Source organism: Dermacentor silvarum, chromosome 10 (assembly GCF_013339745.2).
Source record: "Dermacentor silvarum isolate Dsil-2018 chromosome 10, BIME_Dsil_1.4, whole genome shotgun sequence".
NCBI classification, from domain to species: Eukaryota; Metazoa; Arthropoda; class Arachnida; order Ixodida; family Ixodidae; genus Dermacentor; species Dermacentor silvarum.
This window is the reverse complement of record NC_051163.1, coordinates 82,780,866-82,801,630: the sequence shown is the minus strand read 5'-3', so window position 1 is coordinate 82,801,630 and position 20,765 is coordinate 82,780,866. Positions and strand designations below refer to the sequence as shown.

Below are 20,765 nucleotides of genomic sequence, written 5' to 3'. Positions count from 1 at the left end.
AAGCATATATGAAACGTAAGTAAGCACCTAGACGTATTTTTTGACATCTCTTTTTAGGGGCGAAGCTCCTTAGGGTGTGGGTCTGTCCCTCCTCTGTAGTATGTAGTAGTAGTAGTAGTAGGTAGCCACGTCTACTTTTATGAAAAAAAAAAATTCCGAAAGTTGCGTCCGTAGCGCGGAATCGAACCAGGGACACCATGCTTCCGAACGCGCGGCGGTAACCACTACGCCACGAAGCTTTTTTTTTTTTAGCCTAACATAAGCGGTTTTATTCCATCTGACAGCGCTAACAAACGAGCAACAACTAATGCATAACATAATTGATTGTGTACCTTCAGGAAAGCAGGTGAACCTACTATTTTTACGATGTTTCTGACTTCTGAAGATAATGCCACAAAAGAGGAGCTGTCATTTCGCATTCACAAAATTGCAATTTGCAACAGCAAGTTACGTCCCGAAGTTCAGCATTTTCAGAAGATGTTCCACTCGGCAAACCACAGCCACTATTTGCTTTCATCTGTAGGAGCAAATACCTGTCACACGCACACTTCACGCTGGGATGAGTGAAAATGTTGAATCCAGCATGGGCAAAATAGCAGCTGCACTGGAGATAACACCCAGCAGCCCAACTGTCCCTGGTTCAAGTCTGGCATGCCCCAGTGCCGTGTAAGGTATCCACAGGTCTGCAAAGTTCTTGACCAGGTCAAGCAGAAGTGCCTTGTGGAAGCTCGCCGAGGCCCACAGAATGCGAAGCGAGCTCCTCAGGCTGCTGCCTTTGGATGGTGCAGTTAAGAGCATTGGCAGTATCTGGTACAGCTCGATCAGATCGCGTATGAGTGCAGCCACGATGGCCAGCAGCCAAAACTTATTGCTTGTGCGGCTCCAGGCATCCCGGCGCAATGTCAGCAAGCCAACTTGGTGAAGCCAAACTAGGTTGTCCGTCAAAATGTAAAAAGCATTGCCAATACGGGCCATGGTCAGGCTGAGGCGCAGCGACACATCTGAAAGGCTGATTGTGCGGGTTGCACCATGAAGTGCGCCCACAACGCGTCCAAGCCGCAGCAGCCTTCGCCCCGAGCTGAACGTCACCTCCAGGTTCTGAAGGCGGGCCACAGTGTCCCTTCGATTTGATTTTTTCTGCAGCCAGTACCATAAGAACCGACTACTGTACTGCAGGAGCCGAAATAATTTGTCCCTACCGGCTGTCTGTGCGTTGAACTTCGATATATCTGCCAGGAGATCACGCATCTTTGCGTTCGTGTCCATTACGGCCGCTGAAGGAGGAAAACTAATACGAAACGACAAGGTGCTGCTATCACCTACTGATTCAGCGCCCTTTCGTCCTTTTGTAAAGGCGCTCCATTAAAGACCCCAATGTATTGCTCCCGGACGAACGCATAACCGGGGACCGGGGTTTACGAATGGACAAAACCATCAATGTTCTTTGACAAAACCAACGTTGGACAAAACAGAAAACGGAAACAACACGACCCGAAAGCCGAAAGTACGCGGCATTTTTCCGTTCCATTACGCCACGAAGCGCACATGGACACACGCACCACGATGACAATAAATACCCAACATTAACGAAAGACTGCGCGTTTCTAACGCGTTTGTGCTAGCGCGTTACGGCCCTTCTTCTTCTTCTTTCTGGGGTTTTACGTGCCAAAACCAGTTCTGATTATGAGGCACGCCGTAGTGGAGGGCTCCGGATTAATTTTGACCACCTGGGGTTCTTTAACGTGCACTACAACGCAAGCACACGGGCGTTTTCGCATTTCGCCTTCATCGAAATGCGGCCGCCGGGGCCGGAATTCGATCCCGCGACCTGTGTAAGAAGCTGGTGTAAGACGCTGTGGCCTCTCCGCCTTACCCCCGTATTCATAAACGCCCCTCGACTTGAACTTGACTTGCCACCGCCTTGGGCAGCGCGTTCGAAACGCGTTGAAGGCGGTGGCAAGTGAAGTTCAAGTCGAAGAGCGTTTATGAATACGGGGGTTATACTCTCTCAGCAGTCATGTGATGGCGTCGGCAAACGCGGTGCACGTTCCGGCATGTGTAAACGGCTGCGTAAGACGCTGTGGCCTCTCCCCCTTACTAGAGAGTACTGCACGTTTCTAACACGTTTGTGCTAGCGTCCCCTTAAGCGGGAGATGGTGCAATTATAATGAAGAGCGCTGTTATAAAATAGGAATGACGTCACATATGGCGCGTGTCATTGGTGGAAGTCAATCGTTCGATTTAGTGCGGCGAGACAGGGCGAATTACACGGAAGATTCTCGGTTTACCGATGATTTCCTCCGGAGCTTCGCCCACTCATCATCATTCACCCCGTGGATATGCGGTGTTTTTTACTTTTTTTCTTTCCACCCTCTCACTCTTAGGGCGTTTCCATTTCTCTACCTCGCCCCCATATTATAGGACACTCAATTTAGTGATTCTACTTTATTGACTGGTAGGTTCGAAATATAAAGCCAAATATGCAAAATATATTTATTTTTCTTTGCCATTAAAAATTTTGGCGACGCTATTTGCCAGGTACCAAGAGTATCGCGAGCTGTCAACCCAGGACCACCGCCACCAACGTCGTGCTCTCCCGTTGACTGCGCATGCCGGGTTCACGCATGGTGGGTGAGAGGGTCTCCAGAGATGCGGAGAGTATCTGTGTGCAAGCACGGCGAAGCGAAGTCTAGTCATCGTCGACGATGCACGCAACAGACTCGGTGGTGGAGCAAGGGCAGCGTTCTGCCTTCTGCTACTGGAATGAGTGCTGTGCGCATGCGCACTATAAAGCGTTCTTGCGAGTTGCTCTACTTATGCTCTAGTCTGGGCAGTAAACGTCATCCTAGCATCATCTAATTAGACAGCACTGGGCGCTGTCTAAGGAGATTGCTGGTGCCACGCCTGCAACACCACTGGTGCTGCTCATCACGCCAGCGTTGCGAGGCGCCTACAGTTGCCAGGGTGTGGTTGCTTCTGCCCAGCAGAGGTTGCAGTGGGTGCTAGGTCACGCCAACATGTTGCACGCGCGCATATACTTAGAACACTGTACAAGGAGTTGCAGCCCAACGCCAAACCTTGCTGTCGCTGTCAAGACTTCTGCTTTCGGGCGACATATCGAAGTTTTCTTGATACGTTTCTTTTGTCGCTGACCGATTGGTAAACAATCCGATGGAGAATCTGACACCGAGTAATAAAGCTGTACTTTACTATTTTTCTGACAGACTTCACTGTGAGAAATTAAGTTTTTGTTCACCAACACTTTGCACCACATGGAAGACCTGCGCGGTTGGGATGTTTGGGGATGATTTTCTCCGCCACCCGCCGACATCGCACGCCGACGCCGGTTGCCGACGCTGTATTTTCTGCGACACGGGGTCCTTAACGCTATCGCGTTAAAAGTGTACCACGTGTGCAATCAGGCTTTCTCCTTAAGATTTTACAAAGTTGTCACACTTGCTTAATCTTTAAGCGAAGGCTACAACATCACAAGTGTCGGCGGTGGTGGTGGTGGCGTTGTCACGCTGAAAAGTGGGCCAATTTTGGCGATAGTGCAGAAAGGGTGCGGGCTCAATGGCACATGCGAGGGGCAAGAAGAAACAGAGAAAAAGAGATGATGATGATGATAAGTGGTTCTTGAGGGAAAGGGAAAGGTTGGCGCTATCTTCTGCAGCCCTTGAGGGAGCACGGCTCAGCGCCAAAAGAGAAAAAGAGAGAGACAGAAAGAGAGAAATATAGTGAGAGAGAAAGAGAAAGTAAGAAAGAAAGCGAAATGAAAAGAGAGAGAGAAAGAAAGAGAGAGTGAAAGTGAGGCAGAAATGAAGAAAGAGAGAAATAGAGAGAAAAAAGAAAGAAAGAGAGGGAAAGAAAGAGAAATAGAGAGAGAGAGAAAGAGGGTGAGAAAGACAGAAAGAAAGTGAGAGAGAAACAAAGAAAGAAAACGACCACGAATGTCAGATACACACACGGCAAGCTTCGCTTACCCCCATTTTCTCGACAGGGGAAGGGCTGGTGATATTGTTCTTGTTATTCATGGGCGAGTTCAATATGCCAGTTTTTTTTTTGTTTTAGCTAAACAAAAAAGCCATTCCATTCTGCGAAGGGGGATGACGAGTGAAGCTGGTTACCACACGACACAGAGGTGGCACAAAATTTCGTGCAAAAGGACGAACATATTTATTGTCTTGACCGGTGGTCATCGTTACGATAGGTACGCACACACACTCTCGTCTCACATATGTTAATAAATGCGTCCGTCACCTAAGACAATGAATGGCTCATACCCTCTTCTGCAATGGCTCATACCCGCGTAAATAAAAAGAACCTATTTTAACGCGGCCTCGCCATTACGACGAAAGAAGTCAAATTCTAAACGGGAATGATGAGCGGAAACGGAGCCAATACGATGACGCCGATGAACGCGCATGAGCATTGGCACGAGCGCGTTCGCGCGGTTGCGCCGAGGGGCGCCAACGAACCAGCTGTGGAAGGAGACGACGACTTTCGAGCCATTGCTGATGATAGTTTTTGTTGACGGACACGAAAAACGCACGGAACCCTAGCCATAAATCGCTTCGCTGTAAAAAATTGTCTGTGGGAGATAGCACAATCGTACCCTTTTACCTCGATCATTTGTATATTATTGTACCTCGATGATTCGGCGATAACTTATGCGAGAAATCAAAATAATTAACCGAATAATATATGTGATTACACTAACTTTTTCAAAAATGGCTTTGCGGTACATATATCAATTTACGAATTCTAGCTGCTCATACGCAAGGCATATCAACTTGAAAAGAATTCTCAAGATTGCATCCGGTCCCAGATGATAATTTTCAATGTATCCGACTAAATTCATTGGTGGAGCAATCGCTTTTGCGCTTCGATGCCTAAAGCGTCGTTTTTTGGAAATAGTAAGTGGAAGAACAGCACATTTCTTCCGCAAGGTCGACGGCTTATATGTCGAAAACTGTGCATTCCTCACAAGTCGATATGCGTCGGTAATTCACTACCTGCAATGGGTGCATTGAAATATGGGTGGTAAAGTAAGTATTAAGAAATAAGAAGACACCTAAGCCCTTCTTATGAGTTCTGAATGCGAAAGCATTAATGTGCAATTGAACGCCGCTGAGCTGTCCGTCGAGTTGTGAACTCCTCGCGCGCAAGCGAGCGAGTTGAGACGCTTGGCGCGTTTTCAATCGGCCTTACCCAGGCGAAGTTAGCACGCAGGCTAGAGCTACACCCTCTCTTCTCACGCAACACCTGGCGGGCTATTGCGGTGGCAGTTCACTTTCGCCCGCTCTCCTCCGTCGTGGCTCGTCCTTGATCTGGCGTCGCAACCAATGGGAATTTAGGTGCCTTATCGCTCTTAAGAAGCTGGCTTCGTCGCTCAATGAGCCATTTGACGCTTTCACATCAAACATTAATTGGCCATGCTGACTGCACTACTGCACCCGCACACATGAACTGCTTAGCGCAAATACCGATGCATTTCGTGGTTACCTATAGTAATGAACATGCACATAATATCGAAAAAGCTTCGCTAAATTAGTTTAACTCTTTTCTCTACTTTTGTGATCTTTTACAATTCAAACTGTCTCAGCTTAGAATTTCGTAACCTACCATCATCAATGTGTCCACCATGGTTGCATAATCTTGCATAATGTGTCCTCCTGAATCAGCCAGAATGCTTCTGCTTAACGCGCTGTACCCGCCAGTATAACAAGAGCGCCGAGAAACGATCAAAATCACATTTTTAATTACATTCCACATATGTGTCACTGCGCAGTACCTCAACGCTTGCATTTGCGGAATGTCTGCAATAGTTTGGACAAAATCCTGAGGATCGACAGTCAAAATAACACTCAGGATTGGGAGTAGAAATATGAGTGTTTGAGGTCATCTTTCATTACAAAATGGCATGTTACATTAACAGATATAATGGTTCCACAACATTTCCGGTAGAGCCTGCTCGACTGTCATGTGTGTCCTTTTTTCCACGCAAAGGCGTTTCATTCAACAGCGAGTATTCTTGGAGCTTTTATTGTTCCTTTTAGGAATAATAATAATTGCCGCTGAAAAGAAACCTGGCTCCAATGTGACACCGTAGTGAATGCGCAGGTGTTTGTTAAACGAAATGAATTGCGGAATTTGGAATGAAGTCGGGAACTCCAGCACGTGTTATGGTGGTAACGATCTATTGAAGCTTTTCTGGCTACCAGGCGCGGTTGAACGCTGGTCAGGCCTATTGCCTGAAACAAACTGGTGGTGCTCTTGCGTAGGTTCTGCGGAGCCGAGTCGCGGGGCCCCTTCGTCGCTGAACGCGAAATTTGAGATGATTCACGTGATGTGACGTGAGTGGTTTGTGGCGTCTGAGGGTTTAGATGTCTGTGGTGATAGTTCACATCCTGTTGGAATGCCCAGCCTATATAAGTCAAACAACATTTCAGGAAATCTAAATGGACAAAATTAGTCAGACGCCACTAACGCTGAAAACCAAATCAAGTCTTATGTCTTGTCCTTCTAAGCAGCGGCAGGCTCTAAGCATGCTGTCTGCTTATCTTGGGGATACTGGGGTATTGGGGCTTTGCAGACGTTAAAAAAACGCTGTATATGCACATTTACATAAAAACAGTGGACAGATGGGTGAATTGGTATGGGTTCATCTTTTTTGAACAATTAAGCCACGCGGTGGGACGGGACACGAGTAAAAGAAGTCAGACAGACGAGCACAGACTGATTTAATGAAAGCACGTAATCAACATTCAGTTGCGCTCAGCCTTGTAGACGTGTCTCACTTATTTAACCGTGTCCCGTCTTACCGTGCAGTTTGTTAAAAACTATGAGCTTATTTCCGTGACCAAAATTCATTTTCACATAGCCTTCTTTTACAGTGCAACATAGCGAGGAAACCTAAATAGGACGGCCATATTTCTCACATCATTCGCTTTCTTCCACTCTCTCACGCTTAGGGTCTTTCCATCCATCAGCCTTTCCCTCGGGCAGGGTAGCCTTTAGACGACCTTCTTTATGCATATAATTTCGTCATATTACGTTGGTTATTCGTAGGTTCCAGAGTTACAGTCTAAAGCCTTGGGAGACGCTTAAGCTTCGCCTTTAAGAGTAGAACACGATAGCATTAAAAGGTCCCTGACTGCTTCTCATGCTCTTATTTTTCACGACGGCCTTATTCTCATGCTCTCGACGCAGGCAAGGACGTGCTTCTCATCGCACATCAGTTTCTTTATTTCAGACAATGCCTAGGTTCTCACCACAACGACATTGTGTATTTTAAACCACCATTTATTCTCATCGAATCGCTGCTTATACTTTATATGCGTTCATCAGGCTTTTCACTCACGGCACTAAAAGGGGAGGCAATACGGCATAAACGTGAGGTTGCGGAAGAGCGTGCTAGGGAGGCTGAAGAACAACGGCAGCGAAGACGAGAATATCCTGATTTCCGGGAAAGAGAGGCTGAATTGATGCGTTAGCAATGATGTGTACTTCACATCAGCTCTGTCCACCGAAGGTGCTGACCCTCTCATAAACACCACATGTGCAGGTATCGTACACATCACGTGAATCGTACACCACAAGTAAAGTCAAAGTATTGCCTGGCAATCTTACACTCTAGTTGAAGTCTAAACTCATTTTTTAAAGTTTCCTTATACTTGAAGCACAAATTACAACGCGCGTTAAATACCACACATTTACTGACATAAATCACGAATCGCTATCGATCACCAATCGCTGATCACCAATCGAAAATTAATCACTAATCACTAAATACTGCTACACTCATGTAGACTGAATCATGTGGCACGCTTCTATAAATTCACAATTTCGTCAATTAAAAATCAGTGACGCATCCAAACACTCACTTGACGCCTGTGATTAACTTACTAATTACCATAGGCCATGGCATAAGGTCTCCCTTCATTGGACGAGTGGGGGCGCCCATGAAGGGATATATATTTAAAGTGGGCAAAATGCCTGAGTCTTTGGTATAACACAGCACTCATAATGCTCAACTAAACGAATGAAAAACGAATGAAACCAAGGTGAACCTTCACTAATTCACGAGCAGGTAGCCTGACGTTCAGGTGCCACATGGAACAGTATGCTGTGACAAGCATCTTAGTCAAAGAACGGTGGTTACCTTCATGTGCAGTGCCTCGGGGAAGTGCATGCACCAGTACAATACCGGCTTTCCTGTTTTTGCTCATGCCACATCAACGGGTAATCGCGAATAAATCATGACTGGAAACATTGCAGAGCTAGAATTGGCCAGCACAATGCACTTCTAGTAATAAAAGCACCTCCAGCGCTTCTCAAATCAGGGCCGCAGTGCTACAGTTTACGTGGCGAGAGTGGGGGGGGGGGGGGGGGGGTTCCGCCCTAAACAATTGAAGGGGTGCCCGCTCACTTTAAGCATGGCCTCATTAACGATACCAGATACTCGAATCACAACCTCCTTATCGATACATCACAAATACACATGCATCCAGTCGTTTAAGTTAACTTCACTACTAAACGTTTTTGCTTCAATCTAATTACCGCATTCCTAATTAGCACAGTCACTATTGCCATGTACGCGTCAGTACGTTTTTGCAAGACATTTTACCAAGCCAGAACACAGCCTGCTTATCGATATATACACACACATTCAATTGCTTAAGTACAATGAATCACCTGAACACTCGCATTTACTTCAGTGTAATAACCCCATTTTTTATTTTAATTACCTTGCTCATAATTACCATGCACTCAACAACACATTTCTATAAGACACTCTACGACACTAAGTGAAAGACCACACGTTTATTCAGTACGCCCCCCTGAAATGCGCTCGAACGAACGCCGTCTTCCTGATCATTTTGAATTCCGAAGGTCCTGGGTTCGATTTCCGCCTAAAACCCAATTTTATTCCATCGAAGCTGCATGTGCTTAGGCCGAAACACTCGTGGTCCGACCACAGAAACCGTCCGGCGGAAATAAACCTATCGAAAAGTGGCGTCTCGTTCCTTTGGTAAATACCGAAATTCGTAAGGAAGTGCATGAAGGTGACATCAATAACATTACATGATCGCCAGTTACGTCGCGATTAACGATAATAAAATCACGTGTGGCGCATACATATACGGTATGAGCCAGGGATATACGAGTATGAGCCAGGGAAAAGAAAGAAAGAAAGAAAGAAGGAAGAAAGGAAGGAAACAAATAAGGAAACAAAGAAGGACAGAAAGAAGTCACGTGTGGCTCAGACTGGGGCAGCACAATTCAGCTTCGATTAATTTTTTTTAAAATTTAGTTACGGGACCCTCATTGAGAAATTTAACGTTTATGCGAAGATTGTTGGACCTGTTAACAACATTTATTAATTTTTACCTCCATCGTGATTTATTGCTCACGTCCAACGTACGGCCAACGCGCGGTCCACGCATGGACAACACTACCGACGGCACATTTGCAGTGTTACGGGAGCCTTAAAGCTGTCGCTTTAATATGTAAAATGCATTTAAGCCTGCGATGGCTGCGAGAAACACAGCGACGCTTTTTTCCAGATACCGAAACTGTAGCCAGTGCCGTCGCCGCCGCTCTAAAGCATTCCCGCTGACAGCGCCTGCATTGGTCGCGCATGATGGATGAGAGGGTCTCCAGAGACGCGGAGAGTATTTGGATGCAAGCAGGGCGAAGCGAAGTCGACTCATCGTCGACGATACAAGCAACCGTCTCTATGGAGGAGCAAGGGCAGCGTTCTGCCTTGCGCTACTGGCATGAGTGCTCTGCGCATGCGCACTATAAAGCTTTTCTGCTGTGCTGCTCTGCTTATCTGAGCAGTAAAGATTATCTTAACGTCCCGTAATATTTCGCGTGGCACTGTCTAACGCAGATGGTTGGTGCCGCGACTGCATCACCAGTGGCGGTGCTCATGACGCCAGCGTTGTTAGACGCCTATAGCTGTCAGGATGATGATGCGATGTTGAAGATGAGATTGTGATGCGGGTTTTGTGGCGAATGTTCTCACTTACTACGCTTTATTTGTGTTGTTGTGTGCTCCGTTTATGCGATATCATAGCGATGTGATGCGACCTGGCGACGCAGCAAATGGGCGCCACAAGCATCGCATGGCAAATATTATTATTTTTTTTATTAGCGCCACGTGGCCAGGCGGAAATACGTGGCTGGGAGTAGCTTACCTATATACAGGTAGTGATAGGAGAGAAAAAAAAGGAACTGGTTGATTGCATTGGAAGTGACATAAGGAGACGGTTATACTGATTGCAACGGTTCTGTAGTGCTGGATCTGTGCGATCAACAGAACCTCATAGTAGTTAACATGGAGAATAAGTGTGATGGACAGGTTACATGACAATGCGGAAAAGGCAGTCATGTATCGACTATGCCTTAGTCCCAGAAATGGTGTACGAAGAACTAGACCAAGTGACAATAGGCGGAAATGGAATAAATAGCCTGGGCAGCAACATTAAAGTATGGGTGAGATACCAACGGAAAACACGAACCAATAGTATCAGAAGTTCTAAAAATGAACGATGAGCAAATACAGAGATCACAAAAAGACATAGAGAATAAAATTGAGGCGTTTGCTACAGCAGTCTGGGAATATAAGGAACTGTTAGACGTTATGAAGCCGGAAATAAGACGGGCACGGAAAAAAAAATGAATTTTTGGATTGGAAATAGGAAACCACGTAAGTGGTAGAACAAGGAAATAAAGCAAACTATAGAACAGGGTAAGCAGCGCGTCTAGGGATCATCGAAAAGCCAAAAAGTTCAGATTACACGAAGAAGAGGTGCTCCTTAGATGAAACAAGTTCCGAGAAAAGCAAAGGGTGGCGAGTGAGCTCGTGCAAGAGAAAAATAAATGTGCAAGTGAACATTGGCTGCAATCGCAAAAATAACCATATGATAGCTTTCGGAGCTCAAACTAAAAAAAATTGCAAATGGCTATAAGAGATGAAGACGGTAACATCTACGAAGAAGACGATGCACCCCGGTACATCACAGATGTTATCAGCGATAACTTCGGCACGAAAGGATGGCTAGTTCAGACCACAGATCTAGCAACAACAAAGAAGCTTATGAGTTCAAAATGTAGCACAGATAGCGTTTAGCAGCATATATATATATATATATATATATATATATATATATATATATATATATATATATAGAAAGTGAGAGCACCGTCCAAGAGATTGAAGCCCAACGCTAAACTTTGCTGTCGCTTCCAGGGCTTCTTTTGTATGTTCTTCTGTCACTGACCAATTTGATCCCTCAGTTTGAAGATGGTCGACCCTTTGTATTGGCCGTACGAATGAAATAGTAGGGGAGTGAAGTGGAATGGTTTAGGTTCCCAAGGAGCATGAAATAAGTTACTCATGCGCAAATGCAAAAGCACTCTCTCCCAGAACGTTTGTTGGGCGTGTGGGTATGGCGGAGTGTGTCGCTCCGAGCGAAGTTAAAAGCTTCGATATCTTGCATCGGAAGTAAGTCGTATTCCTTACGACAACGTGAGATTCGAGACGACAGTTAATGGTCTGTGGCCGTGGCGTCTACTAACTCTGTCAAATAACGTGAAGGCAGCGAGAATATGATGTTGTCCAGCAGGTGACATGGCGCGAGCACAAGCAGAAGGAACACAGAGGACCATTACTGGACTTCAACAAAATTTTAATTTGTAGAAAATCTCAAAGGTCGTTGCCACGCATGCACAAAAAAACACAAAAATTCAGAGCGAGAGAGAGTGAGACAGATAAGTTTTTATTTGGAGCAAGGCGAGAAAAAAAGATAAACAGCAAAGAACACGTGCTTAGCGTCGTATATTTAGTGTCTGCACTTTAAACATTCCAGCTCATTATCAGTAAGCTGCAGAGAAGATCAACTTGCTGAAGGTAGATTGGAAAAGCTTTGCACGTTACAAAATTGTTCACACAAATGTGCCTAAGTGAACCTTCTGTACAACCTACTAATAAATAGTTGGAATAGAATAACAAGACACTAAAGGTACGACACTATACAGTTGCTCATTCCTTTTTATATTTTAATCAGTTTGTGTATTTTCTTGCCTATGCGATCTGTGGAATTGTCGCCGAATTACATTATAAATTAGTTGTGGACAGGCGTTTGGGATCCAGCGTTCATGCCATGTCCTCATTGTATTTCTACTCGAGTCTTTTTACCTACTGGGACCATAACACCCTCACAATGCATCACCTTACACAGTAAATCACCTCACCTTTCGGTCATGTACAGCTTATTGCAATACTCGTAATTAATGACAGACGATGCACGTTTACTACTACTCGTAATGCCCTTAGCCGGATGCACGAAACGTCTCCATCTCCAGACCTATCCACCTCGAGCGGTCGCCATCACTTTGATATTGTTACGATGGGGTGCGTTTATTTAAAAGATGAATTGATGAAAAAGGGCCGCGCTGACACCGAGTCGCTACAATGACAAGCGTACTTCATTCTCCTCTTCTTCCGTCCTTGCCGTAGTTTTAGCGTAACGCTCCTCCCGTCACAGAAGAAACCAGCAGGGCGAGTAACTGTTACGTCCACTCGGAGTCACGTGGAAGACAGCGTTTCAGGCGAGCGACGAGAACAGGCTGCGTCTTCTTAGACCGGTAGCCATTAGAAATTGCACGAGCAATCGATTATGTCACATCACTTATTCGATTGGTGATGACGAAAGGCCCGGTGTAACGAGCCAGAAACTTATGGCACAGGCTGCGCTTGCGAAGAGGTATCCAAAGCCATACGATGTCCCCTTTGTCGTACGACACATTATGTCGTGAATCGTAGCTGATCTTGGAGCGGTCCTGGGATGCCAACGCATGGAGCTAAGCTAAGCGGCGTGCTTCCTCAGCGCGGCAGAGAGTCTGGGCAATAGAAGAGTCCGCATGAGGAGTAAAAGGTAGAATTGTGTCAAGGGAGCTGCGGGGTGGTCTGACATAAAGAAGATAGAAAGGGCTGTAGCCGGCAGTTTCATGCTTTGCAGTGTTTTCGGCGTATATAATAAAAGACAAGATGTCATCCCAATTTTTGTGCCTGGAATCGACGTACATCGAAAGCATGTTGGTCAAGTTCTGTGAGTGCGCTCGACGAGACCATTTGTTTGCGGGTGATACGGGGTCGTGTGGCGAAACTGGCAAGCACAGAGACACAACAGCTCTTCGACTATGTCGGCCATGAACTGGGGACCGTGATCGCTCACAATAAGAGGAGGGGGTCCATGACGCAGTATAACGGAGGACAGGAGGAAGCTCGAAACATCAAGAGCCGTGGCCGTTGGCATTGCTGCGGTTTCAGCATAACGCGTCAAATGGTCCACGCAGACTATGATCCAACGGTTATCGTTTGTTGAGCGCGAGAATTGGCCGAGAAGATCTACAACCATTTCGAAAGGAGGTGATGGTGGCGTCACAGGGTGAAGGAGTCCGACCGGAGCGGTATTAGGGGGCTTGCATTGCTGGTACTTGTTACAACTGGCCACATACTTTTCTATATCCCGTCGCATACTATTCCAGTAGAATCGGCCCTGAATGCGGTAGAGCAGGCCATCTTGGATGACAAAGCCATTGTTAACTGTTGGCTGAGCAGCTGAGGCGAAGAGGGCGTCCAAGCTGCGGTCGTCACGCTGCTCTTCGCGGAAGGTGGTGAGGTAGGGAAAAAGAATGTTGTCGATGGCGGCCAGAAACTCATCGAAATTGTCGGCGTCACGCGCACTTGTTGGTAGAGGGAGCCTCGAAAGACAATCGGCATCCGCATGATGTCGGTCACTCTTGTAATGGACTGCAAAGTCAAATTCCTGTAAACGTAGCGCCCATCGAGCAAGGCGGCCAGAAGGGTCGCGGAGACCTACCAACCAACATAATGAATGGTGATCAGTAACGATCGTGAAGCGGCGCCCGTACAGTTATGGCCGGAACTTCTGGACTGCCAAGACGAAAGCGAGACACTCTTGCCTAGTGACGGTGTTTTCTGTTCAGCCTTGCTCAATGAACGGCTGGCGTATGAAATGGCATGCTCGGCGTCACCAAAGCACTGGTAGAGGACGGCGCCGAGGCGAATTCCACTCGCGTCAGTGTGCAATTCTGTTGTGGCAGAGGGGTCAAAATGACGAAGTATGGGTCCGGAAGAGAGCAGGAACTTGAATTGACGAAACGAGCAATCGAAATCTGCTGTACACATGAAAGGGTTATCCTTGCGCAGAAATGAAGTCAGAGGGTAGGTAGTACGGCAAAGTTGGGCACAAAACGTCGGAAGTACGAGCAAAGACCCAAGAAGCTACTCAGCTCGCGTTCTGACTGCCGTTGTTTAAAGCCGCTAACTGCAGCGACCTTCTGTGGGTCTTGTCGCACCCCCTGCGTGTCCACTAGATGTCCAAGTACTAGCGTCTCTCGTTGGTCAAAGTGACATTTCTTTGAGTATAGGGTAATTGCAGCTTGTTCAAGGCACGTCAGAACAACGTCCAGTCAATGGTTGTGCTCTGCAAAAGTGCGGCCAAAAATGACGACGTCGTCAAGATATCACAAACAAATCTCCCATTTCAGGCCGTGTAGTACCGTGTTCATAAACATTTCGAATGTTGCAGACACGTTGCACAAACCAAAAGGCGTGACCTTGAATTCAAACAAGCCGTCTGGGGTCACAAAAGCGGTTTTCTCTTTGTCAGCTGAATGCATGGGTATCTGCCAATAGCCCGCTGGGAGGTCCACAGATGAAAAGTAGGATGCGGAATGAAGGCAGTCGATAACGTCATCGATCCGGGGAAGTGGGTACCCATCTTTTTTCGTCACAGAATAAAGACACCGGTAGTCGACACAAAACGTCCAGAAACCATGTTTCTTTTTCACGAGGATGACCGGCGCAGCCCAAGGGCTAGAGGAATCTTGGATGACACCCGCTCTTACGCGGACACGGGGTAAGGCTTCAGCCCTATGAGATACGCGGACCCCGTGTCGATCCTGTTGCGCGCCCGCGTAGTTGGAACGCGAACGTTGTTAGCGCTGTGCGCAAAATCAAATAATGACACTTGTTTGCTAAGGACTTGACGCTTATCTGAAGACAGTGACTTGTTGATTATTTTAAAAAAGACAACGAGTCATCAGGGACACCGGGGCCAGCCCCGCGCTCTCGGGATTCATGTGACGTGTCATCAATTAAAGCGCCTATGCTGAGACTGGTATCCACTTCAAAAAAGGCAAGTCGCATACCGCTGGGTAGCACAGCAGACTGGGAGGCTAAATTTGACACCCACAATTTAGTCGTTCCGCAGGCCACAGAGAGGACGCATCGAGGTACGAGCACACTTTTCTTCACAACCATCGAAGGCACAGGCTCAACAATTGCATCAAATGTATCGGCGTCGACACCGCAAGCAGCAACCCGAACTCAGGATAAGGAACGTGCCGGTAACAGTGCATCTTCAATGACGGCGAGAGGGCATGAACAGGTAGTAGGTTGGTCGGCAAGAGAAGGGAGGAAAAACTCGCCAGTACCGCAGTCAACAGTGGCACCGCAATGTTGTAGGAAATCGAGGCCAATAATTACGATGTGAATGGATTGAGCAAGCACTGCAAATTCGGCTTGATACAGCTTATCGAAAAAATAAATGTTCGCGGTGCACACTCGAATTGGTCGGAGCAACTCTCCACTGACAGCACGAAATGCATTAGCGTTATCCAAGCGGAACATCACTTTACGGCCTAGTCGGGTTTTGAAATCCAGACTGATAACGGAGACACTCGCTCCTGTGTCCACTAAGGCCAACGTAGCAACATTTTCCACTAAAACATGAACCTTGTTATGACGCTTGGTGACTGGCGGAGGCATAGGGGCGTGTAGCTGATGATGACTGGTGACCTCACCTCCATTGGTCGCGCCACCTAATTTCCCGGCGGCGGTGACGTGACACGTCGTCGCTGAGATAGAGACATGCGCTGGCGTGAAGGCGGTGGCGTCAAGCGCCGCACAGAAGCCGGAGAGTCGCTACGGTAATTCGCCTGGTGATTTGTCCTGCCATCGGAGTCAGAAGGCCAGCGTGTCCCATCGCCGTGCCGATTGCTCATGCGCCGTCGCTCATACGACGGTGGTGACGTGCGTGAGCGATGAGGACAAAATCTGGCGACGTGACCGCGAATACCACATTGGAAGCAGATGGGACGCTCACGGGACGCACTGAAATTGTCATTAGCAGGATAACTGGCACGGTCATCCCACTCTTGAGAAACTGCAGGTGCTCTGGCTGAGTAACCGTCGTGGAACTTATAACTGTGATGCGCGTTCAGTGTAGGGTTTTGCGCTCTTGAACGGGGAGCGAAGTTGTGGGCGTCTACGGAGGCGGCAGTGATGGACGTCTCACCGAAGTCGTAGTGAGAAAGGAGCTCTCGAACCCGCGGAGTAGACAAGGAAGCCGCCTCACATCGGTCAATCTCTTCGCGCACCACTTGCCGAATAACAGACGCAAGGTCGGATGGAGCTGGGACCACGTCAACACTGGCGACGTAAAGTTAGGTTGGCCAGGCGGCCGAACTTCGGTGTGATACGCCGAACTTTCAAGGTTTGAAACGTGCGGCAGTGCCGAATGACGTCGCTTACAGAGTCCAGACTGTCTTTGCCGATGAGGAACTGCTACACGTCCTCTGCGATCCCTTTTAAAAGATGACCAACTTTGTCCTCTTCTGTCATCTGAGGGTCCAGAGCCTTGCACAACTTCAGTACTTCCTCGGTATACATCGTTCAGGTTTCGCCGGGAACTCCCCAGTGAACCACAAATATCCATTGGATGTACCACAAAAGACCAAATATCCAAGACATTTAACGACGTCCAGTTTACATCTATAGTATGTTCGACTAGTACGTGGCAGTCAAGGGTCTTCCAGAGGACGTCGAATGGCCTTATGATTTGGACATCTCTTGCACATTCAAAGCTCTCGTGCATTGATCGTACATTGTGCGTTATGAGTCGATGCACGCACTATGCCGCAGAAATACAAGCAAATTGTCCCTAATGCCCAACAATGGGAAGCTAGGAGAGCAAAAGCATTAAATTAATTATTTTGCAATAATTTTGCGCAAAAGCCAATACTTTCGCCATTTTTTCGCTATGCCTTCGGTCTCGGTTACGTCATTTTCTTTCTCATACAAAGATGCTTTATTTTTCAGTTATATCTATTAGTACATTGTTGAAAATACGTAACCTTTAACTTGCTGATGTATTGCGACAGTTTATCTTTAAAAAAAAGAAGCTTGAACTCGCAATAGCTCTGACTTCGCATCGCCACTGATATCAATTCAGCAACACGCGCCTCGATGCAAGTGCGCAGCAATACGCTTCCGGGCGAGAGCAGCGTGTGCTTTATTTGTGTCTTTTCGACTTTTATGTGGTTGACCATGGCCCAAGTACGTATATACTAGGCAGAACTGTACAGTTCCGTGCTGAAATTTAGAGCTGTGCTTCTGACTGCTATTTGTGGTACGTTTGTTCGCCTTGCGGAGCGCTTACGGGAATGTTCTGGAGGCAATGTTTTGATGGTTAATTTTCGCACATATCTGTATCGCTTGGTTTCCAGCGTTCCTCTTCAAGTGTCAGGGATATTTCTCATTTGCACTGCCTACCTCTAAGTCTCTGGCAGCATTATGTTATTGGCACTTTTGTGATCTGCATGAGAAGCTGCCTGACCAAGTTGCCTATCAAGATGAACATTCCATCTCTGGATTCTGCTTCCGTGGAATTTATTTTACCATATATTTTTCAATTGCTGAGATATTCGCCGGCGAATATATCAGCAACCATCGGTTTGCAGATGACATTGTCCTATTCAGCAACAATGGAGACGAATTACAACAAATGATTGAGGACCTTAATCGAGAAAGTGTAAGAATTGGGTTGAAGATGAATATGCAGAAGACAAACATAATGTTCAATAGCCTGGCAAGGGAACAAGAATTCAGGATCGCCAGTGAGCCTCTTGAGTCTGTAAAGGAGTACGTTTATCTAGGTCAATTACTCACAGGGGACCCTGATCACGAGAACGAAATTTACAGAAGAATAAAATTGGGTTGGAGTGCATACGGCAGGCATTACCAAATCCTGACTGGAAGCTTACCACTGTCGTTGAAAAGAAAAGTGCACAATCATTGCATTCTACCAGTGCTAACATATGGGGCAGAAACTTGGAGGTTAACAAAGAAGCTCGAGAACAAGTTAAGAACCGCACAAAGAGCGATGGAACGAAAAATCTTAGGACTAACGTTAAGAGACAGGAAGAGAGCGGTGTGGATCAGAGAACAAACGAGGATAGCCGATATTCTAGTTGACATTAAGCGGAAGAAATGGAGCTGGGCAGGCCATGTAATGCGTAGGATGGATAACCAGTGGACCATTAGGCTTACAGAATGGATACCAAGAGAAGGGAAGCGCAGTCGAGGTCGGCAGAAAACCAGATGGGATGATGAAGTTAGGAAATTTGCAGGCGCAAGTTGGAATATGCTAGCGCAAGACAGGGGTAATTGGAGATCGCAGAGAGAGGCCTTCGTCCTGCAGTGGACATAAAATATAGGCTGATGATGATGGTGATGATGATGATGATGATATTTTGCAATGCAGCGAGAAAGTACTGGCTTTCTATCTTGAATCCGATGGCCCCAGAAGCAGGTGCTGGCAAGCAGGCCATGCACTTTTGGTACTTAATTAGTATGTGATACTACCTCTTACTAATCAGTTTTATTCTTTTTAGTTATAATTGTGGCACTGTGCCTACTAGCCATTTTATGCCTACTCGTTACTTGTGCTTTAATAAAGTTTAATTTTCAAGAATCTGGTTTTGATTACGTGTTTTTTTTTAGATCCGCGTTTAACCTGTTTGTATACAGCGAGAACATGTGATGAATAATTTCATACATGTGCGTGGCTGGGGGCCGATCATTTTTGTAACAAAGCTTTATCAGTTGTATAAATAAAAAAGTAACATTGGTATGACATTGTGAGTTTCACTGGTGTGCTTTACCTAGTGCTTATCGGATTTTTCGACCATTGAGCCATCTAAGGATTTCACCTTAAGTGTTACAGTTTATATTTTCACATTCACACGTTTACACGTTAACAAAACATTTCAAGCAAAGTCACCAGCTACATGCCGACAATGGGGGTAACTGTGCCATTAGTGTGCCTCAGCAGATGTACCATCGAGGACAAATTAAATGCGATCAGCGGAGTGTGTGGCCGAAGCATAACTAAGGCATACTGTGCATGTCGTCGGCCAGTCGTTGTGCACGTGCGTGGGGATGTAGTTCTCGAGGAAGAGTGCCGGGCTGCTCGCCCTATTGCGATAAACGTCACCCGTATTTTGTCCGAAAGTTGTTTTCTCATCTCTCCTCGGGCAGTGCCATACCCACCTGGCAGTACAGTGTTATGGTGACTAGCACCATTGCTACATCTGTAGCGTGATATAGCTGGCATGCACCCAGCTTGTTAACGTGCATTGCTTTGCTTTTGGTACCGCCATCAAAGCTGCCAGTGTCTAATCGTAATTTGAATAGCACGAAAAATGTATTGCATTGGATGCGCAACAACAGTGCTAGCCTAACCTTAACAGTAATAGCAGATAGGAATGGCACTGCAATGGCGGGGTGAGAATACAAGCTTCCAACAAAATACAGGTGACCTAATACGCACTAGGACAAGCAGCCCCGCACTCCGCATCGAAACCACATGCATGTGTACAATCATCGCTGACCGACGCCACACTGTGCTTTTAGTTACGTTTTGACCACACACTCTGCTGTTCGCATTTCATTTCTATTCAATAGTACATCTACTGTGGCACTCGCAGGTATACAGCTCATTATAGCGTCAGCAGGCAATATCCACTAGATGTTCTATGGACCTCCTGCGTCCCCAAAAAGAACATCTATTAGAGGTTACTTATGTCCAGCTGCGACATCCTTTCAACGTTAGAGCAACGTGATCTGGATGGGACTTAGATTATCCATGGTACGTATTTGTAACGTTGTTTGGAGAAATATAGATATCTATAGGATGTGTGCAATGTCTCAAACATGATGTTCTATGGACATCTATGGTACATTAATGGTTCACTGGGTCGGGCTCGCTGCATTAGCGTTTGTTCTGCACGCTTCTTTTTAGCTGCCGGATCTCCGAAGCACTTCTTGATTTCATTTACGAACTCTTCCCACGTCGTCATGCTTTCTTCGTGGTTTTCAAGCCAGATAGACGCGGTTCCCTTCAGGAAGAAGGCAACGTTGCTAAGCTGGGAGGTGGCATTCCAGCCATTGAACCGACTTGCGCCTTGGTAAAAGCTGAGCCATCTGTCCACGTCTTCCCTGGCTTTCCCGGCGAAGGTTCGTGGTTCGATGTAGGGCTACCATGGGTAGCTGGAAGAAGGTGGCGGGTTGTCGCCATCGGAAGCCATCTCTAGTGCCAGACCGGCAATTCGGCGACTTCGGCGAAGCTCCACGGATTGCGCTTCTGCGGGCGGTTCGTCGTCGTTCTTCAGGGCCGCCGTTATTTTACCCCGCACCGTCCACCAAACCTGTTACGATGTGGTGCGTTTATTTAAATGACGAATTGATGAAAAGGAGCCGCGCCGACACCGAGGCGCTACAAAGACAAGCGCACTTAGTTCTCCTCTTCTTCCGTCCTTACCGTAGCTTTAGCGTAGCAATATTGACCACATTAGGCTTCTCCACTGTCGCTGAGAATTCTTTA

General features: G+C 46.7%; 1 protein-coding gene across 1 annotated transcript; it reads right to left on the bottom strand.

The window, feature by feature from the left end:
- Positions 1–250: 250 nt before the first annotated feature.
- LOC119431301 (peroxisomal membrane protein 11A) lies at positions 251–1,456 on the bottom strand. Its single transcript, XM_037698774.2, has one exon. It carries the CDS (start codon positions 1,264–1,266, stop codon positions 550–552), a length of 717 nt encoding a protein of 238 aa, XP_037554702.1. The 5' UTR covers positions 1,267–1,456; the 3' UTR covers positions 251–549.
- Positions 1,457–20,765: the final 19,309 nt, after the last annotated feature.